The sequence below is a fragment of the Lineus longissimus genome, chromosome 9 (genome assembly GCF_910592395.1).
Source record: "Lineus longissimus chromosome 9, tnLinLong1.2, whole genome shotgun sequence".
Lineage (NCBI taxonomy): Eukaryota > Metazoa > Nemertea > Pilidiophora > Heteronemertea > Lineidae > Lineus > Lineus longissimus.
This window is the reverse complement of record NC_088316.1, coordinates 16,119,263-16,136,480: the sequence shown is the minus strand read 5'-3', so window position 1 is coordinate 16,136,480 and position 17,218 is coordinate 16,119,263. Positions and strand designations below refer to the sequence as shown.

At 39.8% G+C, this 17,218-nt stretch overlaps 1 protein-coding gene across 3 annotated transcripts; it reads right to left on the bottom strand.

Annotated features, from left to right (window-relative positions):
* Window positions 1-1,316: 1,316 nt before the first annotated feature.
* LOC135493200 (inositol polyphosphate-4-phosphatase type I A-like) lies at window positions 1,317-17,193 on the bottom strand. Of its 3 annotated transcripts, none has more exons than XM_064780277.1 (24): window positions 17,102-17,193; window positions 16,385-16,553; window positions 16,001-16,153; window positions 15,570-15,776; window positions 15,173-15,211; window positions 14,637-14,755; window positions 14,096-14,209; window positions 13,795-13,874; window positions 13,265-13,415; window positions 12,783-13,000; window positions 12,480-12,537; window positions 11,402-11,504; window positions 8,089-8,196; window positions 7,625-7,896; window positions 7,123-7,326; window positions 6,679-6,939; window positions 6,181-6,425; window positions 5,770-5,793; window positions 5,118-5,153; window positions 4,059-4,199; window positions 3,702-3,799; window positions 3,426-3,535; window positions 2,945-3,099; window positions 1,317-2,734 (listed from the first exon to the last, which is right to left on the bottom strand). In XM_064780277.1, exons 2-24 carry the CDS (start codon window positions 16,503-16,505, stop codon window positions 2,602-2,604), a joined length of 3,150 nt encoding a protein of 1,049 aa, XP_064636347.1. In that variant the 5' UTR covers window positions 16,506-16,553; window positions 17,102-17,193; the 3' UTR covers window positions 1,317-2,601. The 3 variants fall into 3 exon arrangements, with proteins under 3 accessions (XP_064636347.1, XP_064636346.1, XP_064636348.1); XM_064780276.1 differs by lacking the exon at window positions 11,402-11,504 and adding an exon at window positions 9,359-9,461; XM_064780278.1 differs by lacking the exons at window positions 5,770-5,793; window positions 11,402-11,504 and adding an exon at window positions 9,359-9,461 and having other exon boundaries at window positions 1,318-2,734.
* Between the last annotated feature and the right edge of the window lie 25 nt (window positions 17,194-17,218).

Below are 17,218 nucleotides of genomic sequence, written 5' to 3'. Positions count from 1 at the left end.
CTTGGGACTGACAAGTGCTAGGCTAGAGGTGTCCTGTTAGAGAGGTCAACTTGAATGGAAACTACAACTTTGGGACTAGACTTAGTGTTCTTAATAGAAAGGTGTTCGCTGAGATAGATTCCACTGTCAAGAATGAGTCTTACCGCAATTACATGGTGATCTTGCCTTGGACGTAGGCCTAGGTTCCAGTCCATCATCACAACCGTCATCAAATCAAAGGTTTTTAAATCTTTGGCTGAGACATGAAGAAAATGAATAAAAATGGTAGATCTGTCGAGGTTATTTGCAAGACGAATGCAAATGCAGCTAATCGGCCCCACCCTTTATGTCATTGGCAATACCAAAAAATCTATTCCTGCAAAAGGCCTGAAAAGAAAGTCCGAGGGCATGCTCAATTTCATAGGAAACCAGTGTGAAATTGGCTTAGGCGACAGTAACGCTATCTTGCGGCAGAAAGTTGAACTGAAATCTTCGTCCAAAATTGGCTTAGGTGACAGTGCTGCCACTTAGCGGTAGAACATGAAACTGGAAGATTTGGGCGAATATTTCAGTTCAATATTCTGCCGCGAGACAGCGCCACTATCGTATAAGCCAATTTTGGACGAAGATTTCAGTTTGATTTTCTGCCGCGAGATAGCGTTACTGTCGCCTGAGCCAATTTCACACTAGTTTTCAGGACAGCATTGAACTAAGAGAACTTGATAGAAATAATGACTTGCTTTAGTGTCAAAACAGATTCAGCACAGCCACAGGAATCACAGTAGATATGTAGTGGGAAGAGCCAGGCCGGTACGGTCTCATCATTGGCGAAAGTCATTTGTGAAGAACATGGTCCTCCCCAGCAGATAGGGGCCTACACCCTTTCCTTGCATTTCTGACAACAGGCAATGTGATATCCTTTAACAAAATGCCACCTCGTTCTCATATCAATATCTGAACCTCTCAACCAAGAGGCTTTGTTTGAGATCTTGGGCAACACAGAGGGCAGGCGAGCTCAAAATCATCTTCCTCACTTCACAACCAAAACTGGATCAATTTTTATTCCTTTCGGGGAATTGAGGATGGAGTGACAATGATTTTGAATTCTAGTAATGAATGAAAAATTCAAGAGGGAGGAATTAACCACTATTAACTTCATAAGAAGGTATATACACAAGATAATTTATTTTTAGTACGTATAATACATCATTACAAATGTACAAATAAAAATTGACATTGAAAGTTTTCCAAATGTGACCCGCTCTACCAAAACTAGGCGCTTGTCGCATCTGAACTTAACAGGTTGATACGGACTTGTTGTTCATTTCCCTATTGTAGACCTTTTGTGAAATGTGACCAAATCAGTTTGTAATAGATTTCACAAAAGGTCTACAATAGGGAAATGAACAACAAGTCCGTATCAACCTGTCGAGTTCAGATGCGACAAGCGCCTAGTTTTGGTAGAGCGGGTCACATATTACAAGCTGATTAACAAGACAATCCAGTTTGCTCAAAAGCCTGACTACGATTTACAAAGTTGCATTCAGATATGACTATGAAGTAAGATATTACACCAGGTGAGCGTACATCACCTTTTCACCCACTTGGGCAGAAAACCATTTAACACAAACCAGGCTCTTAAACTGTTTTATTGTGTTAAAGTAAATATTATTCTTGTGTGCGCCTGATTGGCTGGTAATACACCTATGGTGCACAATGACTTTGAGCTGAATGTGTCGCCATCTTTGTGGATCTGGCAAATCATCAAGGGGCACTGACATACCACCATACGATGCCAGCATTCTTGTGTAGGATTTCTAAAAGGTCAATCTTATCTGAGGCAACTTTTAGTATCAAACCAAAGCAGGCCAAGCTTCAAATACATACATTACCAACAGTTAGAAACAACTGACATCCTAAATCTGTATAAAATTTTACCAATAAGAAATAAATAATTTGGAAAAATAATTATGCATAAAATAGCATGCCTACATGTACAGGTACATGCACAGAGAAAATGTCATACATGTATGTAATACTCTTATCAGATCACATGATTGAAGTACAACAGTCTTTAACAAGACAAGACCAATTAAAAGCATTTTAACAAGGACCATTACCTTCCTCATGTATCCTTGTACATGAGGCATTCCATCACAAACGTGATATAAATCAATTCATAATCGCTAAGCAAATGCCTTACCAATGAATTGATCAACAGGCGTGACTGTCTAGCAAGCTCAAGCACTACAGGATATAAGTAATTGGTGCCAAAAGAAAATATCACTGATATTAGATGTTTAGGATTGTCCTTTTAGATCTACATGGAAAAGGTTATGCCTTTTCAATCAAAACACCTTACAATGCAAAAAATATTCTATACTGCGTTTAAATTACTCTTATCACAGTAATTCATGCTCCCATCCCATCCCAACTCAAACCTGTACCCATATGATGGCTATAATGATGTCAAAATACATGAAGTATTTTGACATCAGAATTACACTCCGAAAGGAGTTTACAGTGTCAGTATTTGAAACAAATGAGTAGACCACACTTGTACATGAGTTTAAGTACATTGCATTGATTAATAGGAATGGACTACACAGAGATACATGTACTCTATGTTTGGACGTTTCCATATGTCCCGTGGGGTGGGCGGTATAATTTTGGCAAAGATAGCACCCGTAAACTGTTGAAAGCGTATTTGCGTGCACCAGTGTTCTTGTATGTGTTTTCTCTCCGGACTCCCTCACTGAAAATGAGAAGAAAGTTCAGTCATACATTTTATTTATAAAATATTCTTTTCATGCCATACATGCAAGTGGGAAACGGCAAGCATAACAGCCACACCAACAACCTAGTCACCAAGTTTGAAATAAGCAGGTTGCCAATGTGCTGTTAACACTATTGTCTCCCAGAAAGTCAGCACCACCCCCAAAATGTTCTAATTGATGGAAGTTACCTTCTCATACATTCCAGTGAACCCATGAAGACGTGCGACGCCAGGTCATGTTGTCTCTGTAGTATCTGAACCTGCTCAAGAGTTATGCTCATGGCGGTCCGATCTTTCGCGCTCTTACAACTGGTAAACCGGAGTCCATTCATCTGGCGGCATATCTAAGAGAGAAACAAATACACGTATCATTGAGTCAGAGCTACAGCGATTGAAATGGTCACTTACGATTCCTTGTATATGTTGTTCCTATGCCAAAGCAAGCAGAAGACTCACAAGTCAAGACATGAGCACATTTTGTAGCTTGCAACTGACTCCTTCCACTACATGTACCATAGGCTGAAGTCCCCGGGGCAGTAATCTTAACAGGATGCTGACGTCATTAAATTTCATAGTGCTGGTCAAGTAGATTATCACTGTACAGGGAAGGAGCAATGGACACCCAAATCTTGTATTAGGACACTAAAAGACCAAAAGCAGATGAACCAACCTCTTCAGCCAGCTGTAAAATCTCCACATTCTTTGATTTTTTCACACTAACATTGTGTTGCAGACGTGCCATCAGCTCACCCAGCGGTAGACTGTCGCTTCCAATTTTAGCTAGAAAATAGAATAACAGATATCAAAATCATCTTGGAACATGCTGACTACACCTATAAAAGTTCTGCCTGAAGTCTTGAGTTTGTGAACCTAATAACCAAACTTTTAACTACTATCGCTCCGTTGCTCAGATAGTGAGATTTCGTAACTGTGCTGAAACATTTACCTGGTTCACCAAACGTTTCAGCAAATTTCTCGTAATAGGTTATCATGCCTTGACATCCCTCAACATTGATCCCTTCCTGTAATGAGTTATCACCAAACCTGAAGTGAAAGCACAGGTTCATGTAGTCATCAATTTGTAAAGAAAATATAAATCAAGGTGATCTATTGACTTAACAGTTTCCTAGTAGGAATATGGGACAATCAGATTCACATCAAGAAACAATTCAATATCTGGCCAGAAGCAAACCCTAAACTCTGCCATTAGGACTATTATTAATACTGTATAAACCTTTGAACTCACGGCAATCAACAGCCATCACCTGTCAAATAAACGTTATAACATTTCCCTTAGGCTTACTTTTCTGCAAGAGTCGCTTGTTCGTTGAGACCGATATTGAACATGACTGGCGTGACCTTGACCAGATGACCTCTCTGCAGCTCGTGTGGTAACAGATGGAACTGATTTGGAGGGGCAGGAACTTCCACAATGATACCACACCTGCAACAGATTCAATATTTCCAGTTAGATGCCATATAGTGCAAAATGAATGATCAAGTCTTTGTACATGTTGTATCAAACTAACGACTTGAACACAGCAACCGTCAAACCAACAACTACAAATTTACGATAATTAAAATGAGCAAACATCTTTAATGAAAATCAAGGAAAATTCGCTGAAAAGTTAGCTGAAGCCAAAATAGGATGCCATATTGTCTTAAAAACAAACAAACACACCCACTCAAGATATAGGTTAGTATTTAGTACTTTGGTTGAAACTAAAAGCACTATTTTGTAAATAAACAGGAGATCAGGGTTAGGTATGGAGAATCTAAGGCAAGCTCCTAGAGTCCCTAGTAAGAGTTTCTAGAGTACACAGTAATGTTACTGGGTTTGATACAGAGGATGGAGTTCATAAAGTGTTAAGGACCAATGCCATACGCGATACATACACATAGACTTGTCCAATGACAATGTTACTGTACTGGTTTATCAATTCGACTTTGGACATATAATTGAGCCACCCCGCCCCTGTAGACTGACAGCTAAACACACACATACACAAACAATGAGTGCAAGGACTGAGTCAGGTTTTGAAACTGGGTCAATATGGGAAGAAATTCAATCTACCCTTCCCAACATAACCTGGGCTGTCTTCAAGCCAAGGCTGCCCAGGCTGGGGACTGTCCCGCTAGGATGGCATCAAATGGTCACACTGATGACAACCTACATGTAGGTCGAAACTTTGCAGACAATGAGTAAGAACTAAGTAAGGATATAGGATCCTATGTTTCATTTCCTACATGTACACTGTTCACTGACTCAGTCCCTGTAGAAGGAGGGAGTTATATACGACATGCACTAGGAGTGGGAGTGAGTGATAAACAACATGCACTATAAGTGATATGTATACTACACCTGTTTGCATCAGGATGACTCTCTGTCTTCACACTGCTACAGATTTGAAAAGCAAATAAAAACATCAAAGATTGTGATAGTTGTAATGATTAAAAGCGCTATTCACCAAAATTCTAACAAATCTGATCACCGACAGAAAAGAATGACTAACACAAAGAAAATTGAGTAGAATGACTGCTATCTACCATAAAAAACCTTTAACCAATAAAGCTAATGTAGATTCCCAAAAGCCATCTCTCTACTCCTGATAGCCAAGCCAACACCCAAGTCCTTATACATGTAATATATTGCTTAGCTGAGCACAAAAGCTGTAAGACAGTTCAGTCTTCTCCCAACAACCATCCACGGCATAGATAGTTTACATAACATGCATTCTCTATTAAATAATCCATCTGCCAATAGGCACATCCCAATATGGCTATTCCATGCAACATTTCTGGGTTTTACAGTTCTCCATTGATAAGTCAAGGAGAGCGACCCGCACTGTGGTGGCCCAACATAAACCGGCACAATACAAAGCGGTGCTGATCGAATCATACAGATGTAAAATAGGGTAAATGACACAGATGTGAAGTTCATGGTTGCGAACTTTCAGTCCTCAGCAAAAGTGACAAATGGCATGAAAAGTGTACAGATATTGCCTTGTACTAACCTGCCTTGTCGCGTAGGCCTATGACTGCACCAATCAAAACAACGAAATAAATCATGAGACTAAGTAGAAAATCAAATCCATTTAGAAGGTTTCGCACTAATTCTAAGCAAGGATATTTAGGCAAGCTTATTGCACTTGTGAATCAAATCCACCCAAAGCTCACTAGTTAGATCAACCGAGCCTCGTTTTGAAAAAGGAAAAGTATACTCCAAAAATAAAACGAGAATAAAACTAAGACATTGGCTTTGCAGTCTCCTTCTCTAATAAATTTGAACTTTTAAAAATTTCGATGAGACTTGATAAAAGAGAGAACTTGGGCCAAAGTAGAGGCTTACTGTGAAACCAACCAAAGATGCATTAACTGGCAAATTTTAGATTAATGGGAAACAAAGATTCAATGAGAATACGTACCTATCCACAACTATCCGCGGCAAGATTTTTTCCGTTTCTGCAGAGTGCACAATGCGGAATTTGACATTATTGAGATCATTTACAGCAATTACCATATCCTCGAGCATGCCCATCTCATCGCCATGACAACTGAGTAAACCTTCGAAACTCGCAATGATACCGATTCGTGCAATTTGTGAGAGAAAAGTCCCGTTCTTGATAGAGCTGCGTATTTTTGTGATGAAAGCTGTGATAAGTGTTGTGAGCTGAAAGGAAGAAAGAAAAGCATATATACAATGCACGTCAAGACAACATGGACAATCATGCATTGGCAAAGCAAATGGGCCTTGAATTTGAGCCATTGCGAAACATTTCAGAAAACATTAAATCCACTTATCGAGAGCTTTCCAATGAATGAGTCACAATCACTTGACGTCTTTTGGATTCATTATCAGCCCCACCATTCACTGTCATGCCAATCCTCCATTCATAACATCCGATAATCCAAAGAAAACTTACTGCATGAGAGAATATGACGTCCCGCCGATATTTGATACTGTGCCAAAGTGCGACATTAGAGCTGAGCTCCTGAACCATTTTGAAAGTGAGTGATGCCAGGACAAGTTTGGCCATATTTTCCACAGCTCCCTTCGTCCTTGTGACTAGTGGTTCAATCTCCTCCATCCAGATGTCTTTGTTTCCAGAGTAGTTCTTCAGGAGATGGTCGATTTTTGATATCATACAGACCACAATAGCTTCGAGGTTTGACCGCATAATATCCTGGAAAAAAATTTCACATTATTCCTTAAATTCTCGCAGTGGTCGAAACAGAACTGTTAACCCCAAAATTTACAGTGCAGCATCTCTCAATACTTGGAGTTCTAGCAATCAGCTTTTAAAAAAAATAAAAAACAGCTGGAGTTTAAAAAAATAATAACTTTGTACAACTAGTTAATACCATACCCAAGGTTCTCCAACAGTGGATGGATTGCAGTCTGCACTCGTCCATCGCCAATTTTTATCTGCATAATTGTTATTTGGAGACACATATTCCGTAGCTGGCCGTCGGTTGTTGGTGAAGTCTGCATCATTGGTCTTCATCCACGTGAAGGCTTGTAGAGATTGTTCAACAACACTGCTCTCACACACAAGTGTTAACTGCCGAACCTGGAAAATCAAGAAAATTGGGCGGTTTACTTGCCTTTAGGACGGGGAGGTGGATCCTGGATTTACCTCTTGAACAGTCTCTTACAAAGTTCAAGACTAAGCCAAGGAATTATTCAGATTAGTTACAGCACTAAGCAGCAAGTTGGAGCACGTTCCCTCTCTCCTTTGATCTCTTGTTTCCCTAGTCATAGCCATGTGCGTGGTAATCACAGCCTTTACTCCGATTCTGGTTTTGATACAACTCACCAGGCGAACTTTTAGTCCCTCCCCATGCGGCCTCCGTATCATTCCTACTTACCTTATCACTAAGCCTCTGTGCTGCATGAGGTAGTACTTCCTGATCACCTTGCACTGCCGCCCGACTAACACCCTCACTCTCAAAATGAATATCCTTGCGTAACACAGCAACGGTATTCAAGAGTTCTGTGATTTTCTCTACCTGTGGCTCAGCGCCAAACTTATTTATGTATTGTTCACGAAATTGTAAAATGAGTCTTCTTAATCCTCCATGTTTGAATCGCATCGGGTATGCAATAAAAGCACCGACCGTTATCGTATCATAGTATGAAGCTGAAAAAAGGAATTTGTTTTGAAGTCGGTGCTCTTATTAGACTGAAACCAAAATAGAGTGAGAACACATCGAATCATCCAACCTTTGGTGGATGGTCTTCTTCGTCAACTGGTCCAAAATTGTGGAATTAGTTTCCACTACAGCTCTCAAAAATCTCTGTTAAAGCCTCCTAAAATTGACAGAACCATTACCTTTCTGACTATTTTCACTTAACACTGCCATCCTCTGTAGATGTAGATTTGTAGGAACAAACTCCATCTCTCGTAGTAACCTTTTGGTGCTTGGTTTAAATGGTGGTCCTGTTGGAATGGAAAGAGTACAATCATTTAGATTGTTGAAATCATTCTACAAATTTACAATCTCTGTGTGTGAATGAGCACACATTAGCTCAAGTGTAATGTATTTTGATATAGACCAATTTGACTTCCATTATCATCAAGATGAGCACATTTCAAAGGTAAGACTTTCTCCAGCTTTTTAAAGGGAGTACCAAGACATCTGCAGTATGCTGTCCTTTCAACTGCTGTCTAAATCGCTCGTTTGTGCAGCACGTTACTGTCACAGAATGACACAGAAGTGAGAAGTCAAACTTAACAGAAGAGTTACTTGTTGTTGTATGTTTGTTCACCATTATCAACCATAGGAGAGACGACCAGCAATTTCATGCAAAGACTGAATGCTTTATACTGCATGGCAGCATAGCAGTACACACTCTCTATCATGGCAGCCAGACGATGCTCTTTATTTTCTATTCACAACTTCTACTAACTATCAACATAATGCAGCAAACTATGCAACATTTTAACAAGCCTACAGACAGATGCAGATTCTAACCGAGTTCAAAATATAATTAGCTGAAAGAAGTAACCTTTTGATGTCTATGATGAACAATTCCAAAAGCTTTTCCAATCGTTATTTTCTTGGTGCAACAGTTACACTCACGGCTAATTAAGAAATTATCAAATAACAGTAGCTTCAAAACACTTGAAGGGTCTGCCAACTCTGCCTTCATGCATGACTAGCTATCAGCCAACATATTCTGAGGTGGAGGGACGAGAAAAGGGTTATAAGCACACCTTGACAACACTCAGGTCACAACACACAAAATTCAAACAAAATGGAAGGGGAAGGATAGCATATCCCGAGGAAAAATTAATGTGCCAGCAACTACACCCATAGTTTAATCAGGGTTCGTACACGTCAGTTTAAAAATCAGAAAAATATTCCAAGGCTTTTAGATAAAAAGGTTTTTTCAGAAAGGAAAACTTTCAGGTGAATGATATCTGTGAGCTTGAACTGCATCTGGCTTGCTGTAGTTTTAAGGCAAAGGCACATGAACTTGATAATGTTGATAGGTCTCACTCCTTGCAGCACACTGATATCATAATTAATGGAAATTGAAGACCAAATCAACCGTGAAGAAGGTGTACGAACCCTGACAAGTAACGTATCGTCTTTTACCTTTATATTCTTGCATATACCTAAGACACTGAGTGTAAACGCTGGTCGTTTTCATGTGCAGATCGAACAGTTCTGACCTGGCTTTCTCGAATTCGTTTGGCAGCTGGGATCAGAGAGAAGGACAGATGTATGATTTCAATTTGAATGAATCATTCACAATGATCTTAAAGGTGAGGCAGAGGTATTGGACGGACAAAGGAATTTGAACATACATGTAGGGTTGTGTCCAAGACAGGGAAACTGGGATATCCTGGAAATGAGATCTTTGATTGGCTGCGCTATGTGAGATGTGTGATGATATTATATGCAACTATCATAAGAGTGCGATTTTAGATTTCAAGATCCTCATATAGCATGGCATGGGAAAGTAAAATTGTAAAGCTTTTGACCACGGCATCCATTTGAAGACAAAATTATTTTATTCATAATGCATACCGAGGTAACTAATTTTGCTCGTCAGTTAACCTGGCAAATGGAAGGATTGACAGGTAATTACATAATACGCTGTCACCCCTGTTATCGCCTGAACAACCGCAAAAGCAATCAACACATGTAGTTAAGCATTAGCAAAATCTTGTATGAATAAGATAATTCTGTCTTCGATTAGAGATTACATTGACAGCAAGTGCTGTTTTGGTACAGTATTTCTATGAGATGATCTACAAAATAATGGACTTTTTAAATTGTTAAATGTTAAATGATGTTAAAATGTTATACAATCTTTTTTTAGGTGCACCCTAATTCTATCCATACAACCAACTATCAATAGTCAGAAGACAATAGTCGTACTTTAACACACACCCAATCCCCTGCCCGAAGTATCACCCCTCACATTTCCATACGAGACTTCCTTTCCAAAGACACAAATTGATATCGGGTATTCAAGTCAGAAAAAGGACTTTCACATGTGTCCATGATTGGAATTAGGGTGCTTAATTTCTGTAACTTTGCCAAGCAAGCAGCCAAATGATTAGCAGAGAACCATGTTATGAACAGGAAGAGGCTGCGGGTTCCAGACTCTGATTAGGCATAGTTAGGGGTCTGGTTAGACGGTTGGACAGAATATGAACAATTGTTGTTGTCAAGCTGAGGTTAATGTTGAGACTAGGACCCAAGCGATGACCGTTGGTTACGTCGCGTCCCTTGGCATTTTCTGCCCCCTGGTGTTCTACCAGAGAACTACAATGCTCGAATGTACACAATGTATAACAGACGACTCAGTCAAAAACTGGCGTGACGTACCCAACGACCATCCGACTTAGACCACAGCTTTTGTAATAGAGAAAAGTTATGATATGCAACTGTGCGATTAGAAAATTTACTTTAATTCAGAGAGGAAAATATCATAGCAGGTTATTTCTAGTTACAATCTGAGAGAGAATGTCAGAAGACTTTTTGTTATGTTTTCTAACATATTTTCCTGTTAAATGTTTGCATACATTCTGAGGACAATAGGATTATTGTTTTAGAATTATCAAATGAACACAGCCTAATTCGAAAGGATGAGGACTGAAGTAAAAAATAATACACAATCATGCTGACCATCACTGAATGACATCACAGTACCAACATAGTAATATACTGAAGAGTAAAATACTGAGATGCAAATTCACTCGAAATAAGCCAGTCTCCACATACAAGATTGGGCAAATTTAATCAAATTTGGTTTCTAGGTGTGCATAGAATCAGAACAAAGGCCATTAATAGTTATGGTTGCAACATGCAGCATTCAATATGCTACAAAATACACATGGCGCAGAGGCTCATTCATTACCAAAACAGACAAGAAATCACCAACCACCTTCCCCAATAGAGTGGGTGTCCTGCTAACTGAGGTGTCCCCGAAGGCACTGGGGATGATCCATTGTAAAAACGTCAGAATATCCAGTTGTCCCCAACAGTATCTCAGCACTATCACGTTTATAATCTTTTAGTAATGAATGAGCTCAAAGTCAAATTAATGCAACAAAAACCTCAGCTTGCAACAAGAGATGTCCATAAACAAACAGTGGCAAATTGGGGAAGAAACGTGCAAGATCAAACCTTCATAGCAAGATATATTGCAGAGGGCCTCGGTATAAATATTCTGCTGCTCAACACTGTGATCTATACATGCCTGCCGCACATGTTCATGCCGGCCGTTTAGCTGGGAGAACAAAACACACGTGTCAGTGGAAAACAAGTCGATTAATGATGCAGGGTAAAGCTCAGAGAATATAGTGTAATATCAATTGTCACAAAAGATTTGAGATTCTGGCCCGAGTCCACTGATTCTTCTTTATGCATATTTACACATCTTACATCTCTTTCCAAACTTCAATGATTCTGACAAGATCTTCAAGCTAATAAAATGAATCAAAGTTGCCAATCTGATGATAATCAGCCAGGACTGTATGGGTCAAAAGTATTGCCTAGTTAGTTAATAGTTAATAGGAGAAAGGGAAGACTGAAAAGAATGGAAAGCTGTAGACGGTATTTTCATCAGTGAAAGAAAATAACCTATATTATTACTATGCAAAATATTTATTTTTAATTTTAACTCATTTTTCACAAAAAGTAGCTTTAGAAGGGATGTCATTGCTTTTCAAGAAGAAACACATGGATTTTCAGTACCAAAATAAGAACAGCCACGCTGAAAGATTAAGGTCATAGGCATGGCACATGGACACAACCTGAGTTCTACTAGTATCAGTTAAAATTAAGGGAAAGATCGCAAGTACAAAGTGGAAAGGCATGCAGTTAGTAGGTTAGTAAGAAGGAGAATCAGATAGAATGATGATGAAATATTATCTAAAATTAAGACAGATAATCAGCACTACATTAATTTCGGAGAGATGAAACTTTGTAATCTTTCATCGACATCGGAATGAATATTTATGAACATACATGTACATGTATCAAAAACTTGATGCAATTCTAAGAGCAAGTGGCTAAACATTTTCAAAGATATTTTAGTTAATCTTTTACTAAATGATTCGTCACACGTTTATACATTGAAGCAACAAGTATTTACTTCAACTATCAACACACTACCTGGCAACTGTTCAAAATGATATGATTTTCTTTACATTGTTATCTGCCTGGAAAGATTCGCAAGATTTAGTTGGGAAAATCAACATACCTTTCCAAGATCTTGTAGCTGAATCATTCTAGTTTTTTCTTCCTCGATCCAAATCTTACTGGAAAAGAAACAAATCACTAAGCTCTTCAGCTGTAAAGTTGTCTTTTGGCCCATTTTTTGTGGTTCTCCTTCATCTCTAATGAATTTGACCTTTTGACTAAACACAATAATGGTGTAATGGACCGACCATTCTGGGAAAGAGAGACCTCGTTATATTCACACCTGTTATTTTATGGTCTAGACTCCAATCTTAACTTTATCATGACAAAAACAAATGCTTCAATTCAAATCATAACCACTTACAGTAATTCCTTTGGTACATAAAATGTGAGTTTGCTCTCCCCCATAAATTCATGAACTTTGACCTCTCCTCCCTTATTGGTTGGGAACCTATACACCCTGGTTGAGATATTGTCATACAGGGCGCGCAACTGTCGCACACGGTCACTCGATTTGCTCCGGACAACTCCCCTGCTGGCGGATGGGATGTCGGCAAGAAGATCATCACCGTCAAGACTCATCTGAAAACAACCATGGCATATCTTATAAGTTTGAGGGAGCGAAGTCACACATCATTCTTCCCAGTTGCATGTCCTATGAATATGATCCAGGTAAAGAACTCGCTGAGTATGGTTTCACATAGAATGGGAGTCAGCCAGCTGGAAGCAACTTGTCAGGCAGGCCACATTTACCAGGCAGCTATGCACCAACAACTCATTCTGTTGTAATTTATGCTGAACTTAGTTCCCTTTCCTTTCCTTTGGTTACTTAGAACATCAACCTACCAGAGTACCAGTTGAGGTCATTGAAGCATTGAGTAGCTCAGCTTCAGATTTATCAAATACATCATCCACATTATCATCATCAAGTGCCCCATCATCTTCAAATATGGTCTCTCCTTGCCAAGCCCGCACTGTCACAGTACCACAACCCTCACTGAAACATGAAACAGACCATTAGTATGTGAAAATAAATCCTTTCTAGTCTGCATTCATTTCAAAAAGGGAGCATTCTTTCTTTATAAATTGATTCAATCAAAACTGTTCACTCTCAATGATAGTGCATATCGCTGTAGTTTTAAGTTGGTGCCAATAGAGACCACATCAGGACCTGCTGACTGCTAAAGATGACTTGCATGACGTACATGTAATGGCAAATTGCGTCCGAAAACTCGACAGGGCCATGTTGCTTGTGACGTCTGGCAGATTCCACGTGACGTCTGGTGGATTTCATCAGACGGTCACAAGCAACATGGCTCTGTAAGTTTTCAGACCCCACCTAAGTCTTCCAATAACAGGCTTCACAGAATACTCACCCGAGATTTAACTCGAGAATGCTCTCAGGTGCTTTCAGAAGTTCGTCCATTGTGAAAAGTGCATACCCTATTTGAGCCATCTGAAGACATAAAAAAAACGTTTATTATACAACGTTTCAAGTTAAAGGGCTAATGTGTATACTTCACTTGACATCAAGAATAAGTAAAGACAACTGTCGATGCGCCAATTGCGTATTTTTTTCAACAATCACTTTCAGAGAAACAATCCAATGAAAGTTTTGCTCATGATCTCAATGCGTGGATGAACGAGGTTTCAACAATGAGCACAATTCACACCTACCGTTTCTGTGAGCCTCTCCTTCACGTCATAAACAGAAAGTCTAACTCTGGTTGCCACGGAGATTGATTGCCAGTTCATACAAATTGTCTTCATAAACACAGGATTACTCGTTCTCTGGAAAATAAACAATGTAGAAATACAATGTTTGCCTATGTTCTCTCTTATCCATTGTTACTGAGACTGAGAGCCCTTTTGGCACACACAGGGCACCATTGCATTTAAATGACCTCGGGTGGTGAAGGCATTGACAATTGAGAGGTTATGCACTATATGAAGAGAGATATTGATAAGAACGACAGTGCACTGCAGGACTGTGTCAATCCTGCACAATGTGCAAGACATCAAAGAAACCTTCTACTGTTGATATTGGCGAGTTGTTATCTAAACTAAGTGATGCAGTGGGGGACATTTCTACTTCTATCATGCCGTTAATGAATCGTTTTTGAAGTAACACCCATACAAAAGAAGGGTATCACTAACAATATAGGGCTACCACTTTGCTAACTGGATAACTGGTACTATAACGAGTAGTTTAACTTACATCCTCAATTTCTGAATGAGCAAGTATCGCCCAAGTTTGTTCCGGAGGAGTGAGAGTGCTGACAACCACCATTGCATTGGGTTCCTGTCCTTGGCCACCATGAGGAAGATTATCACAGCCTGGGTTAGTAGAAGGGAAACATGTAATCAATGAATGCAGGAATGGTGTTTAGTTAATCATGCTCAGCAATGCCTCTTGTGTTTGTTGCATGCACCTGCATGTTGGAATTACCAACCCCATAGGTATATTTCATTTTTTAGGTTGAAAAGTGACCAAAATGGCCCAAAAAATTCCTTAGTCAGGAAGTCAGAATCGTTACACAATGGATTTTAACTGAGAAACCACTTCAGTTCCTACCTCCCCCCTTCAGACCCTTAAAATGTTACACCTGGAGGAGAGGTATTTAATGACGTCAATCAAAGTTAGATGGCATGTATTGTAAGTATCAAAATCCTTGAGAACGTGTGTAATGAAAAGATGGGAGTGCTTTCACGATGCAATTCGAGGGATGCAATCAACCATAATGTTTTACTTACGTAAGCACATCTCTATCACAGGTTCATCGGCACTCACAGCTGGAAAAGATGCAAATCTCGGCCAATTAGACAGAAATTAAACTCAGTATCTCAAAAGAGTACAGTGTTGACTGGCATCGACTGTCCTGATCTACCTTAACCGTCACAACAATGAACAAATGTCACTTTTCCAAGGATCCATCCATGGAGGCAGCTACTCATCCCGGATCATCCCCTTTTTTGAAGTTCATATTCTTTACAAAACCTTTTACAAATAGTTTTCAGTCCCTAACTACTCGTCTCCGATGACCAGAGAGGATAAGGTGGCAATCAAATGAGAGTTTGAGAGGATCAATAGGGAAGTTAGCCACCTCATCATGTACACCACTTTTAAATCCACTCGACAGCTTTTACTTACATCCTAAACAAGTTGACTCATCCAGCACAGCCGGTGAAGGCTGCTGTATTGGATCATGACCAGTTTTGGCTCGGAGCTGTTCCCGCAGACACTCCAGTTGCATCTTAAGGCACTCGTAACTGGCAATGTGGAGGGCTTGAATCCAAGCATCTCGCTCTTTTTCTATTTCAGCAGCTAGGTACTGGATGCGATCATCACCTTCAAAGACTGACAAAATATTGGAAAATAAAGTTTACGAAAAAAATAAAAATTTAATCTATTATTACCACCCACCCACCAACTTGTTGACAGTTATTACAGAAGTGCCTCCTGAATAAGTACATTTTTTAAGGCCTGTTCATGAAGACATTACTCTCGGAATAACTCAGGAATATAAATTTTATTATTCATATGCAAATTCTCCCCCAAGTCTCAATTACGAAAGATCATACCTAATTGGAAGGAGAACATCTTGTCCTCATCGGGGTCCAATTCCACCGTGCATCGCTCCAAAACAATGACACCAACCACCTCGGAACCCTTTTCCTTGGTTTTGTAGTAAAACAGCAAGTTTCCCCTCAATAGGAACCATCTTTCCGTGAACACTGAAAACAAAGAAAGGTGTGTAATGTTAGTAGCTGAAATTGACTGACCAATTCTTATTCCCTTTTTGTGGAAGTCCAAGACTTCATGCATCCCCTGTGTACTGCAGGTCAATCATAACTCGGGAGGTGCCACATAGCCTGCGAGACTTCATGCATCCCCTGTGTACTGCAGGTCAATCATAACTTGGGAGGAGCCACACAGCCTGTGGGTAAAGTAGTGCAATATAGTACCTTCTCCTTTTTTGAACAATCCTTCCTGCTTCTCCCTCAAAAACAATGCACCCTCTTTATCTACGTCCTGCTTTTTGGCAGTTTGAGCTAGGTATTGAAGCTCCTTTTGGTTGAATCTCATCTTTACTGGCTAGTATAGCAGCAGCTCGCTACCGGTACATAATCAAATCTGAAAAGACATAGATAAGATAGGTTGGATCAGGAAACGGCAGAGAGCTACGACTCGAGTCTCGACCGCATTTCCATTCCGCAAAACCATTACCAACCGGTCGGTATTCAATTCAGTTAGGCACATATTTTGTGAAGATCGTTATCACTATCACTATCACTTATCAGCTATCGTAGGGGGTTCGGGGGAACTCCCCTGTCCCTGAAATAAACGCCCGAAGACGAAGGGGGGGCTCACTTCGTCCGTGACTTTACATACATATTAGGCCTGCATGACGCACTGATTTCCATCGATTGAAGGCCATATCTGATAGGCATACATTTTATTTTGTTTGGAGGGGGTCTTCTTTTGTCTTGCATCTGCATGCAATGCTAATGCATTTATATGCATGTAGCCTACCACACTACACTACACTACCAACTACAGCAAAATGTATTTTTTGACGTTGGGTCGAATTTGAGCTGCTATTTTTAAACTATTAGCAATCACATAACAATAACATCGTAATGAAGTTCTAAAGTACACTTTCATTTAGTTAGTGTCCTTACAGGCTGTGCAGAGGCCGGTTGAGCTCCGTTTTTTCACACCTTTCAGTGAGGGGGAAGAGGTTTATCAGAGACTACTGAAGCAGCCATTCTTCATGTTCTTGAAGAAGTAGTTTACTC